General features: G+C 37.2%; 2 protein-coding genes across 2 annotated transcripts in view; one reads left to right on the plus strand and one right to left on the minus strand.

Moving 5' to 3' along the window:
* spp1 (secreted phosphoprotein 1) overlaps positions 1 to 8,589 on the plus strand; it is a 35,199-nt gene extending 26,610 nt beyond the window's left edge. The window contains exons 3-9 of the mRNA XM_077543103.1: positions 2,370 to 2,439; positions 2,732 to 2,776; positions 2,849 to 2,926; positions 3,039 to 3,095; positions 3,198 to 3,347; positions 5,216 to 5,545; positions 7,845 to 8,589. Coding sequence (XP_077399229.1) covers positions 2,386 to 2,439; positions 2,732 to 2,776; positions 2,849 to 2,926; positions 3,039 to 3,095; positions 3,198 to 3,347; positions 5,216 to 5,545; positions 7,845 to 8,135 — 1,005 coding nt within the window. The 5' untranslated portion in view covers positions 2,370 to 2,385 and the 3' untranslated portion in view covers positions 8,136 to 8,589. The remainder of the gene's footprint in view (positions 1 to 2,369; positions 2,440 to 2,731; positions 2,777 to 2,848; positions 2,927 to 3,038; positions 3,096 to 3,197; positions 3,348 to 5,215; positions 5,546 to 7,844) is intronic.
* A 2,262-nt stretch (positions 8,590 to 10,851) lies between these two features.
* LOC144034020 (uncharacterized) lies at positions 10,852 to 12,576 on the minus strand. Its single transcript, XM_077542530.1, has 3 exons — positions 12,458 to 12,576; positions 12,245 to 12,317; positions 10,852 to 11,616 (listed from the first exon to the last, which is right to left on the minus strand). Exons 2-3 carry the CDS (start codon positions 12,302 to 12,304, stop codon positions 11,062 to 11,064), a joined length of 615 nt encoding a protein of 204 aa, XP_077398656.1. The 5' UTR covers positions 12,305 to 12,317; positions 12,458 to 12,576; the 3' UTR covers positions 10,852 to 11,061.
* Between the last annotated feature and the right edge of the window lie 456 nt (positions 12,577 to 13,032).

A 13,032-nucleotide genomic window follows, 5' to 3' on the forward strand; every position in this document is an offset into this window, starting at 1 on the left:
TGAATAGCAAAGTACAATTACACTCTCGGTAGACAGTCAAATAATTCACAATTTGTCAAAAAACTGCAAGACACCTGATTTTGTCTTTACAGCTCCCCATCAGAACATTGGGGGGAGTAAAGTGAGCCTGGCCAATAGCAAGGTCTTGCCTGTGAGACCGAGTGCTTGAAAATCCCTGTGACCTGTGTAGGAAGCCAAAAAAAAAATCAGACAAGTGGCGGTTGAGCAGCAATAGATTATAGGCATGGTTTTGGAATGAGATGTTAGTTTTTGCTTTGTATGCCTGCTTCCCGTGTGTGTAGTGCTTGGCTGTTCAGTTGTTCCCATATTTTTGGGTCTCGTGGCGGATGCACTTTAATTTAACTTGCAATTTAGCTATTTTCATGGTGTGTTTTGAACACGGTTACACAAATAGTAAATTACACAACCAGAGGCCAAACCAAAACAGGCCATTTCTGTTGACCTGACATACCCATACATGTATTGGCGTTCATGTGAGGCTGCAATTATAACTGCTTGAAAATGTCTTGAATGTCCATTGTCCAATATGTACTTTTCAAAGTAGAACAAAATTTGACAGAAGCCATTGGTCACATTATGATGTGCAGGAACCTCTTTATGGACTTCAGTTAGAATCATTTTTCTATGAAAGTGAGATCTAGCATCTTCATTGGAATATATAGATTTTTTTTATAAGTAATATGAACAAAAACACAAAACAAGATGTTTAATCAAGAAGACCTTTCAAAATTTCAGGACATTTGTTTGTAGCGGAATATTTTACATAATGGGTGTTGACTATTGACTGAGAAAATATTTAAGAGTAACACAAAAGCCATGTGGGGGACCATGGCATCCATTGAAAGCAATTAAAACCATATCACACAAAAATATTGCATTATTCATGTATTAACGCAGATTAATCACACCAGTGATAATTTCGTAGATGAAAAATTTCTGTCATATTTTTCGTCACCCCAAAAAAGTTTCAGTCGAAAATGAAACGAAAACTAAAATAGAAGCCATTCATTGAGACGATAACGATAACTAAATTTGACTGACAATCTCGTCAATGACTAAAATGAAAATGAAAATGTAAACACAGTGACGGAAATTCATTCAATCCATTCAGAAGGAATGAAACGCGGGTTGGAGAAAAGAACCACTCAGAAACTGTTCAGTGTTCACTGCTCTTTATTTATTGTTCAAACATGTTGTGCAGCTGTAAAATTAATCTCAAGCAATTATGCACTCTTTTTTAATTTAGGTGAAAACTAAGTTTTAAAACATTTAATATAGACATTGTATTAAATGTGTCGTGCATGTTAAACTACAGTTACAAATCGGTGTGTTATAAAAAAAATTGTATAAAAGTTTAAATGTATGTTAAAGGAAAGTATCGACTAAATTTGTCAATTTTGTCAACTAAAATTACTCTTTATTTTCGTCGACTAAAATTGGATTAAAACTAAAATATAATCAGATGACTACATTATGATTAAAATTTTAATTAATTTTAGTCAAAAGACTATAACTAAAACTAAATAAAAATTTCTTGTCAAAATTAACACTAAATCACACTATTAATTTTGACCGCAGATGCAGAGGATGGTCATGTTAAAGGTAGTGCGGATTGTGTTCGAGCAATAACCATAACTACATGCATCTTTTTTTTCATTTTATGCAAGTAATTAAAACTGATTCGAAAAAGAGGATGATGAGAGCGTGCAGTGGATCAAAATATGTGGAAGACACCCTCATAGCATTAAATGTCGAAAGAATTAACACATAATGGGTGCTCGTCAAATTTGGCAGGTAAATTTTTTTTGATAAAAAGGCTTTGTAATTAATTAAGTGATTAACCATGATTAATCAAAATTCTAAAATCTGATTACAGTAATTTCTGGGCTATAAGCTGCTACTTTTTTTGACCCTGCAGCTAATACAAAGATGTGGCTTATCCATCAGATCACAAGGGGGCACACTATAAAGGAAGCACAAGACCGTCAGGCAGAGCAAAACAAACCAAGTGAGCCCAAATACAGTAGGAGAGACAGAACAAGAGCGAGACAATTTGCGCCTTCATTATAGAACAGAAAGTAGCGGGAACCTGGTGTGAAAACATTAAAACACCTGCAGCTTACAGTCGGGTGTGGCTTATATGTGTAACAAACTTGAGTATTCCCCAAATTTAGCTAGCATGGCTTATAGTCAGGTGCGCCTTATAGTCCAGAAATGACTGTAATCTGATTAATAACTGTGTTCGTTTGACAGCTCATATATATATATATATACTGTATATTGCTTTAAAATGTATTTCATTGTTTCAATTCATCATCGGTGCTTCTATTTTTCTTTTGTTCTTCTAGACACCAAACAGCCACCATGAAAGTGGCATTTGTTTTTGTTCTGCTCTTTGCTGCAGTTCTCTGCCGACCAGTGAGTCATTTCTTCTTTGTTGTCTTTGTTTTCCATCCATTTCAACTGAGTTGAGTTTAATTGTATGACATATGACAGTTCAATTGCTTAGATTAGAAGCTCCTACTAAGCAGCCAATCAAATAAAGTGATGTAATTTCTATATTGCTCATTTTTTCATAATATCGGTGGATATCTATGATATTCTATGTGTATGAGTTTTTTTTAATCTCTCTCAGAAATCCACACAATTTCCTTGGCAATTACTCTAGTTTTATCTTATTTTATATTGATTATGATCGCTTGCTTTTCAGGCAAGAAAATTTTCTGACAGTTCAGCAGAGAGCTCTGAAGAAGTGGTGGGTATAAAGTCAGACGGACAGACAGACAGACAGTGAGACATCCACATTGACTGTCAATTTTGCCCACAGGTCAGACGACCTCCGCCTTCTTCACTCTTCAGGAGAAAGATGGCCGAGTTGACTCGCTTCCGTGTGCCACCATTCAAGGTACAACATTCCTGCAATTCATACGAAAAACAGACATTTTACGTTTTAAATGTGTTTGCTCAGATCAAACTATTGAAAGAATATAATGGAACTGCCACCGATGTTCTTACAGCTATTCCAGAATTTTTTAGCACCCCTTGCAGTCGGTTCAGATGAGAGCTCTGATGAGGTACGACTTAGAAAACATTTCAATAATTCGATACAGTGCCAAGAATGTTCATCTTGTATATATTTTATCAGTGAATGTTTGGATTTTGGCATGTTTTTGTAGCAGGCAGCAGTGGAGATTCCATCTTTAATCAACTTTGAAACTACAGATGACGCTGCAACAGACACACCCTCCGTCGACAACCAAGAAGAACCAAATAAAGACAGTGATGATGATGACGATGATGATGATGAAGATGAATCAGAGGAGAGTGTGAGTAGTTAAAGCAATACACCACTGAAAATGTATTTTTTAGTATTTGATTAGGCATTGTGTATAAAGAATAAAAGTGCAAATATCCATGGCATCTTATTCCCTGAATTTTTTTTAACAGATTATGAATCTAAATAATAACATACTCTGGGCATGTGATCGCTATGCCGTATCCGTTGCGTAGACAATGTCCACCTTCGTTCATTTGAATGTGAGTTTCCTGGGCAAGAAAAATGCTATCTTATAACACAAAATACTGTGCCAATACAGGTCGGTGTAATCCTCAGCATTTCAGGTTTCAGACTACTTGTAATGTAAGCGCGCTGATGCGTGCATCAAAATGTAGTAAAGTAAAAGTTGGCTGCACATTTGATGTTTGATATTCACTATTACCGTCCTGGTTAGGGAACATCCACAAATTATATTTTCCAGGTTTACGTAATAATGTTAAATAGTGGGACAAATCACCATAAAACAAACAAAAGTTCTGTCCCCCCCCCCCCCCCATTTTGAATTTTCGGCTAGTATAGCATTCAAAATGAAACAACCAAACAAACAAACAAAAAAACAACTTTTGCTTGTTTTATTGTGATTTGTCTCACATATGTCACCCTGGAATACTGTATGTAATTTGTGGACGGTCTCTAACTTTTACTTGCTATGGGGAATTCCTCACTATTGGCCATAGTTTTGTCTTCACTTTTGGCTGGACTCAAAAAAGAGTCCCCTTTGGCTGTAAGTGTGTTGCATGTTGCTGTAGCCGTTAATTCCCCCTTTAATATCCACTGTGGGCAATAGTTCCTCATGGGTGTCTTTGTAGTCATTCAAAGCCATGTGTTTTCATGATAGTTTACATCACAAGTTATGTCATGATAACCCTGTGACTGTACCTAATGCAAAAATATCCCTAAAAAGTACTATAAAATCATAATTGCTCAACATAAATTGGTGATTTTCTTCAGGAAAGAGTTGAAATCAATATTGATGTAACAAAAACGTCAATATTGTGATATCACAATATTAAAATTGCACCTATATTTGTTGTCGTCTGGTGGTTAGTTTGTTAGTACTGTTTAATTTTAATTAGGAATGTTTTGGCCACTGTGGCAGTTTTCACTCACATAAATCCGTCAGCAAATATTTGTCAACATCTTCATCCAAAAACATTACTTTTCAGCCGATTCAGCCAAAATCAGCCTTGTGGACTGCATTGACCATGATACTTTGCAACGCTGAGCCAAAAGGAGTCACATGACATGGCCAAACCTATTTCTTTGCTGTTTTGTACACAAACACAATATTGTGTTTTTCCCCCAATATGAGCTTCTTCTTCTTTTTTACAGTATCGTGAGCTTTTTTGATATATATATATATATATAAAACTAACTAACCTCCCCACCTCATTGTTTGGATATCGTTACAAACCTTTTCCAGAATAGCTGGTTCATTTTTAATAAATGGTGTGTTCCCTTAAAACAAATTATGCCGTCCAACATATATACTGTAAGTCTGGGTTCAAACTCAGCACACACCTTTCTGTGTAAAGTTTGTATGTGTTCTTCGTGTTTGCAAGGGTTTCCTTTGGGTACTTAGGCTCACTCACACATTCTAAAGACATACATGTTAGACTCATTGAAGACTATAATTTCCCTACAGGCGGGACTGTGAGACTGTAGGGTTATTAGCATGTGTTACCAAAGTCAGCTGGGTTAGGCTTCAGCTCTGCCATGATCCTGAGCAGGATAAGCACAATAAAATGAATGACATCATTCATTTAAAAAGCATTTTTTACTATATTAGGTTATATAGATGTCTAGCTGTTTTATTGCTATGTGCAGTTCCAGACTAGATGTGCTTTTTCCCTCCAGGAAAGTGAAGAAGAAGATGAGGAAGATGAAGAAGAGAGCTCAGAGTCGGGCGAGTCTTCCACTGTTGCTCCCGAGACGGTGACCCCTGTAATTGTGACCGAGGACCCCCTGTTGCCCACCATTGTCACAGACACAGATTCAGGCCGCGGTGACAGCATGGGAGGATACCCCAGTGAATACAAGAGTTATGTCTATGGGGAGGAGAAGAGCTACCACAAAGCTCCCTCATCGTACAAGTCCTATGAATATGTTGAGGCAGGGAAAAAATCGGGTTATGACATGCCCATTGACAATGAGGTGGAGAAGTCACCAGAGGTGTACAAGAGTGAGGTCAGTTGAATTATTTTCAAATACAATATATTGTTGCAAGCTATTTTTATGGGTGTTCAGCTCTAAATGTTAAAAATGTTTAATCGTTTTAAATGCAAGGGAGGAAATCAATCAAAGCACAAATTATATTTCTACATGAAACTGAGAGCAACAAAAAAAAAACTTTGTTTCAAGAGGGGTAATTTATTCCTCATTTGATGGTTATATCAGTAATGTGGTGGCTATATTTACAAGACCTCAATCTCCTGCTAGCTCCAACTGTGTGCTTGTGGTATAAAAATTGAAGCTTTTTCCCACAGTCAAAAATGTAGTGTACTGTCATCAGCCCGGGGTGCTTTAATATCAGTTCCTCAGCAACTCTGTATCAAATCAAGAAATTAATACCTAGTACTTCTTCTACTCTGACATGGCTTTTCTATATGTGACCCACTCTGGCTAAAGGGTACGCACGTCAAGATTCGTTTTGAGTAGTTCCTAAAAGTCCAGGGTCAATATATTTTCCTTAAGGTAGCCAACTGGTTGCCTTTGAAAGATGTATGTACGAAAACTTGAAATCAGTTTTTCTCAAATCAAGGGATTTCAACTTGGCAACATTTTTAATGCTGTAACTTCGCTACCTTGTAGAATTAGAATGTAGGAATATCTCAATTTGCATTTTTGACCCATGAGGACCATTTAGCAAAAGCTAATCACCAGGGCTGTACTGGCACTTTTTTTTTTTTATGGCCCTGGCATTTTGACTTGGCCCAGCACGACTCCTGCCTAACGTGTAGTTCTGCCACTGATGTTTATTGATGATGTTTCAGTTTGCTATCTATATTTGAACTGGATTAACAGACCGGTCCCTCTAAATTGTGGGCCAGTCTCTTGGGGTAAAATGTAGGAAAATAATAATTAAAAAGCACTACATCCGCCCCAAAAGAGGTCAGCCCACTGGGTATCTGCCCGAATGCCAGATGGCCAATCCAGCCCTGCTTATCATATGGGGGCGGCGCAGCTCAGTGGTATGGTGGTCGTCTCCCATTCCAAAGGTTGTAGGTTCAACCCCATGCCACTGTGACCATGTCAAAGTATTCTTGAGTAAGATACTGAACCTTCAGTTACTCCTGATGCTGTGTCATCAGTAGGTGAATGCATAGTTGAATGTAAAGCGCTTTGAGGGCCTTGAAAGGTGGAAAAGCGCTACATAAATGAAGTACCATTTACCATATGTATAGTTCTGGATTTAGAAAAGAAAAAAACACTGCAAAATGATCATTTACTCAGCAAACAGAACATTTTTGTTTTCTTCCATAAAATATTGACAACACAATTCCAAATTCAAATGTTTTAATCTACAGTTCTTTATTAGCGGAAGATGTTCAGAACACTAAAAAGTCACTGTTTCAAACAGTGTGACATCATTCCCACTCATTGATGTTATGAATGCTTGTTCGTCTTGCTCACTGTGTTTGACTGGCAACTGTTCTAGGATGTAGAGGCTCTGACCAGGATTATTGAAAAAAGACGGATAGATGACAAAAACGGGCCAATGTTTTTAGGTCTTTTTTTTCTATAACTGTAGGTATAAGTATATATAAATAATTATTGTGACTAAGAACTCAGTGATTTAACACCAGCTTTTACATGCAACACTTTGCCAAGCCTTTTACTAAGACTCAAGACCACCAAAGTTGTTTCTAGCCTTCTGCAAAACCAAAGTAAGCCAATATTGCAAAACCAGTAATGCCCCGGGTGCAAACTTTCAAAGGAAGAAGGAAGAAAATACAGTAGTCGAAATACTCTGGGGCATAATTAAAAAAAATCCAAATTACAGCTTTTCAACAGGCGCCGTGAAATGGATGATTCTCCTCTTTAAATGAGTCCCAGTCCATCTTGCTGTAGCCAGCTATGAGCTGTCCTGAATTGATGTGTTCCTTCTAATCCTCGTGTTTGCGTTAAGTCTGTAAGTAACCATATTGATGCCCTCAAACAAACATGCACTCTGACACTGATGGCTCACTTATGTATAGCAACATAAAATGCAAAAGCCTTAATAAGTATTAGTAAATCATAAAGACAGGACTGATGACCATGTACAGCGGAAAAATAAAGTAATATAGCAGGAATATAGGTACTTTCAGTGAAACAGCCCAATGTGATGATGTGTGTCAAGTTCTGGCATCTTCTATATGTACAGTGTACTATTTGATACGACAACAAACAACACCTATGAAATTATAATTTACAGAAAAAAGGTCTTGTATTTACCCTCCAACTGTGTGTGAAACTGCAATAATTCTCCTATTCCTTGCTTCAGACTTATCAGGAGTACTCTGACAAACTGGAGGAGGACAACAGCACTCCTGAGAATCAGGATGCTCATCCAGTGGAGGAGGAGGATGATGGCATGAGCGATAGCGGAAGCTCCGCAGATGTGGAGGAGGAAGAGGAGTCTGAACACGAGCAGAGCAGCGAGGAGGCCACAGCCACGCCCGGAGCCGCTGACAGCGATTCTGACGAGAGTGACAGCCTGGAGAGTGACTCAGATGAGCAGGGGACGGGCCCTGAAACAGCCACTGACATGCCGGCGGTCATAACCGCCAAATAAATCGTCCAGGAAGTCAGGTGGCGTCCCACAGATTGGTATTCCGGTGCAATCGGAGACAATTTTTTTATCGGCAGGGACAATCTAAGACAGACAATGCTTCTATATTGACCGAGTTTAAAGACCGTTTTTGAGCTCATTGGCAAAACTTTATTTGTCTAATTCAAATTGATGTGCTGTATTCAAAATCCTGAACCCGTGGTGTCCAAAATTGTGAACATTGATGACAAAAAATAAAATAAAAGATGAATCAGGAAGAAGATATTCGCACCAGGACAACACAGCATTAAATCAAAACATGATGTGGTTCCAAACTTTGAAGCCATGTATTTACCTCGTGTGGGGTTTAGCTTAATTGTTGCTTGCTACAGTATCAAATCTGCTGATGTCCTCAGTTCTTACTTTACACTACATGTGGATCCTCCATGTTTATTGTAATGTATTATTTTGTACCATTTCTAAAATATAAATAAAATTATTTTACTTTATACCACCCTGCATACGGCTTGTTTATTTTGCTACGAATGGGAGCAAATCAAAATCAAATACATATCAGATTAGCTTTGTTCACTTGAAATCATGACATTGACAAATCAGTCAAAATCACACCGTATCACTGAAAGTTAAAAGTTGTAGATACCTTCTGATTAAACAGTATTAGCAAGTGTGTCAAACTTTTGAATGGTTACTGCACGTGTTGTGTATTCATGTCATCATTATGTCTGGTTTTATATTTAATTGTGACTGCAAGTGTGGTGAAAGAATGAACTCCTAGTTGACTGTGAATGAATGATAAATAAATCATCACATGTTAATAATACGATCAGAAGAATGGTTGTTTTTACTGTCATGAACATTTGTGAATTTCTTTCTTGCTATATCTCTTCACACTTCCCCACTTGCAGTGTGACCACATGACTTACTATAAAGAGCAAATATTCTTTAACTATTTGAAATGGCTGCGATTGGCTGGCAACCAGTTCAGGGTGTACCACGCCTACTGCCCAAAGCCAGCTGGGATAGGCTACAGCACCCCCCGGGGGCGACCCTTGTGAGGACAAGCGGTTAAGAAAATGGATGGATGGAATTTGAAATGGTGCAAGGAGATTGACATATTACATCATGAAATGTTTATTACCTCAAAATGATCGATCTTAAATCTACAGTTCCAAAACGTTTTTTTGTCTTGTGTACCCCCAAGCCTTTTTATCATTTATTTTATTTTATTTTGTTTTTTTGTTGTTCTTTAATTTGAATATTTAATTCTCCAGTATGGTCTTCTTAATTCAAATTAAACATAAAAATAATGTATTTTTTTAAAGTACATAATACAATTGAAAAACTAATGAAATCCAAATAAATATAATAAAGCTTGCCTTTGATGTATATAACTCTTGTAAGATTTTACAAAAAAAACTTGAGCTACTTAAAAAAAAAAAATATCTTCAGAATAGTAAAGACAGAATAATATTCAGACCCACTTTAGCAGTCAGCTTTAATTAGTCACCTGAGCTGACACAGGGCTGTACCACAGGTTATTGAAGCAAGTTGTAGAGCATATAGCCTTGGTAAGTATTTAAAATAAAGCTTTGAAAAAAAAAAAATCAAGCAATTGTTCTCACTTTCGAACCTTGTGGAATTGTCAACTGTCCATTACATACACCACTTCTACAACTTTGAAAAAATGAATGCTATTTTGAGTATAGCATCTTTCTTATTCCTACACACACTGTAACAACATGTTTGAGTCGGGAAAATATATCCACTGAAAACTTTACTACGCCGAGACAACAAGGCGCTCTAAAGCCATGCCAGCCTCAAGCCTCAATCCATACAGACATCACAAATGGATAGATAGATAGATAGATAGATAGATAGATAGATAGATAGATAGATAGATAGATAGATAGATAGATAGATAGATAGATAGATAGATAGATACTGTAGTTCCTTGTCCAACAAAAAAGACTAACTATAGACTATTATAGCTGAATTATCCCCCAGCTGCCTTCTTGTTCATAAACCTCTGTATGATAGATTTCCAGTTGACACATTTTTAGAAATGTGTGTATAAATAGAAAAATAGATCTTTATATTACATTTATATACACGCAATGATAAAGTATGTTATGTATCCCTTTAATTCATGGCTTTCCCACTAGATGGCATTAGAAACTTTGAATACTACCATACTGAAATCAACTGACCAGAAGGCATTTGGTACATCTGCACAATCAAATAAGAGAAAGTACAAGAGAAGAATTTAGCCTTCAGACAAAACATAAATGATTGTTGACAAGCACAACGTATTTGATTTGGTGTCCTCTGTTTCCTCTGTATACAGTAATACAAGGTCTGCCTGTCACTGTCAACACTAGAGAGAAGTTAATTGAAACTGTATTTTTGTGTAGTGTTCAAATTGTGTAATATGACCATATAATGACTTGAATGCAAGCACTGTACGGCACAAATAATTTCAAACAGTAAATACCGTAACTATTATCTTTACCATTGCTAAACTCTTCTTGTACTGGATCTCATATGATGCTGCAAGTTTGCCTTAGACCAGTGGGTGTGTTCTTTTTATTTCACCACACGCATTGTGTAGGTACTGTGACAAAATAAACATTTTTTAAATATAGATTTTTTGTTGAACATAATATTGATATATGGGACTTAAATGTGCGGTATGTATATCTGCATATGAAAACAATTACTGTACATTAGCCCAGTTTTTATTAACAAATCTGAAGTTTTCAAATAAATACAATATTAAGCAATATTAACATTATTATCCTGATTTTCTGGCAGCCACAATGTTTGATTAGATATACTAATAAAATTGGTTCTCGATAACAATGATTCATTTCAATCAACTTTTAGTCCACAATCATGACATTTTTAGGATATTTATTCTTTGTGCTCCATGTTAGTTGTCTCCTCTTCTTTCAGTGACTTCTGTGGAGACGCTTGCGGTCACATCTTCAATAGGTGTGGTCGTCCCTGTCTCATCTGAGCTTGTGGTGGCAGGTTTGGGCGTGGGGGTGTTTCTGTCTTCTGCGGTTGTCATGGTGGGATCTGTAACAGGAACTTCCTCAGAGGATTCCTCGGAGGATTCCTCGGAGGACTCCTCGGAAGACTCCTCAGAGGACTCCTCGGATGATTCTTCAGAAGACTCCTCGGATGATTCCTCAGAAGACTCCTCGGACGATTCCTCAGAGGAAAATTCGGTGGACCCCTCAGATTTGTCAGGCCTTTCCTCAGAGGACTCTTCTGATGACTCCTCAGAAGATTCTGGCAATGGCTCCTCGGATGGCAACTCAACGGACACCTCAGAGGACTCACTTTCAGAGACGTCTCTGGACTCCCATGACTCATTTGACTGAGAAGACTCAGAAGAAAGACTCAAATTGTCCCTAGCTGGTGATTCTTGTTTCTGGTTATTTTCGGTGATGTCAGCAACCCGATGCCAGGCCTCATCAACCTTTAGAGGGAATATCAAAGCAAAGAATATCATGTAGCCAATATGCATACACAACAAAAAGTCCAATGTTTATGTACCTCCACTAGAGCTGATTTTAGCACTTGTTCAGAGTTGATATAGCTCTACACTCTCCAGAGTTAAATCAACACTTTTAAAGTAAACTTTTAAACTTTTTTTTTTTTATGTACCAGTGTTTCCCAGCCGTAACTAGGTGATCAACTCCATGTAATAACTCATGCTCAGCCACCTTTTAACCCTGAACATGTTAAAATTACACTTTGGGAGATATCAAATCATCTCCCAAAAATATAACACTGGAATTTTAACACTCCATTTTTTTGCTGTGAAAAATGCTGATCCAGTAACAAACTAGTCAAGATGTAAATTTTCATATAACATTAAATGTGTGTTGGTTGACTCACGATTTTAGGAAAACTATTTTTGAATTAAAAAGAGGAAGGTGCTCAAATTTGGCTTAATGACGTAGTCGTTGACAAACATCTTATTGCGAAGTGAAGTCAAATCTGAAATTAGTTTCTTCTACTTCTGTCCCTATCGCAAATGCAACTCTGATAGTGTGAATGTTACATTTATATATATATATATATATATATATAGTGAGCCTTACTGGTTTGGTAGATGCAGTAGCAATAAGTACAATGATCAGTGAAAATGTCGGCAGATTCATCTTTAATCAGTTCCTGCAAATAAAAGCAATGTTACAAAATACAATACATTTTACCAAGCACAACTATACTCATATTACAAAACATCCAGGATGTTAAATAAATATTTGATAACAATATTTTACAAATAATAATAAGAATAATAATAGATTTACCTTTTTCCCAGTCACCTAGATGCCTATAGTGTTGAGTCCAAAAAGATGTGGGAGTGTCATTTGGGATGATCTGATGCTTAAGTATGCTGTGAAGAGAAGCTGGGCAGGGCTCTTGTGGGGTTTTTGGAGAGGAGTGAGTAAGACAAGATTACCTGCAGCCGGATAGCAGGGGTGGAGCAAGAAAGCCCAGATAACACCGAATGTGGATTCAGTTTTTTAGTTACCCTTTCCCATTTTGTGTTATCTTTAATACACATTTGAATATTAAACACTCATTGTATGATTGGAAATTCACTACAGCTCATTGGAATTCGGGTAGAATGTTTTGTGACCTTTGGATGTCATCTGTATTAGACATTGAGTATTGAGTAGTAAGCAGGGCTGGACTGGCCATCTGGCATAGGCTACTGGGCAGATGCTCGGTGGGCTGGAGTCCTTTTTTCTCAATTTACAGGGAGCAGCCCAATAATTATTTACAGTTTAGACAGCAAATTGAACCAATCAACTTCAGTGGCAGAGCTACATGGTTGCCAGTGGTGGTTAGGAACGAGACCGAGCTGACGGGCCTAAATCTT

The sequence above is a fragment of the Vanacampus margaritifer genome, chromosome 14, assembly GCF_051991255.1.
Source record: "Vanacampus margaritifer isolate UIUO_Vmar chromosome 14, RoL_Vmar_1.0, whole genome shotgun sequence".
Lineage (NCBI taxonomy): Eukaryota > Metazoa > Chordata > Actinopteri > Syngnathiformes > Syngnathidae > Vanacampus > Vanacampus margaritifer.

Excerpts from the sequence above, each read along its gene's own strand:
- LOC144034020 (XM_077542530.1), bottom strand. The coding sequence starts at position 12,304 with ATGAATCTGCCGACATTTTCACTGATCATTGTACTTATTGCTACTGCA. Across the intron at positions 11,617-12,244 it reads CTACTGCATCTACCAAACCA|GTTGATGAGGCCTGGCATCG; the intron begins GTAAGGCTCACT and ends TTCCCTCTAAAG.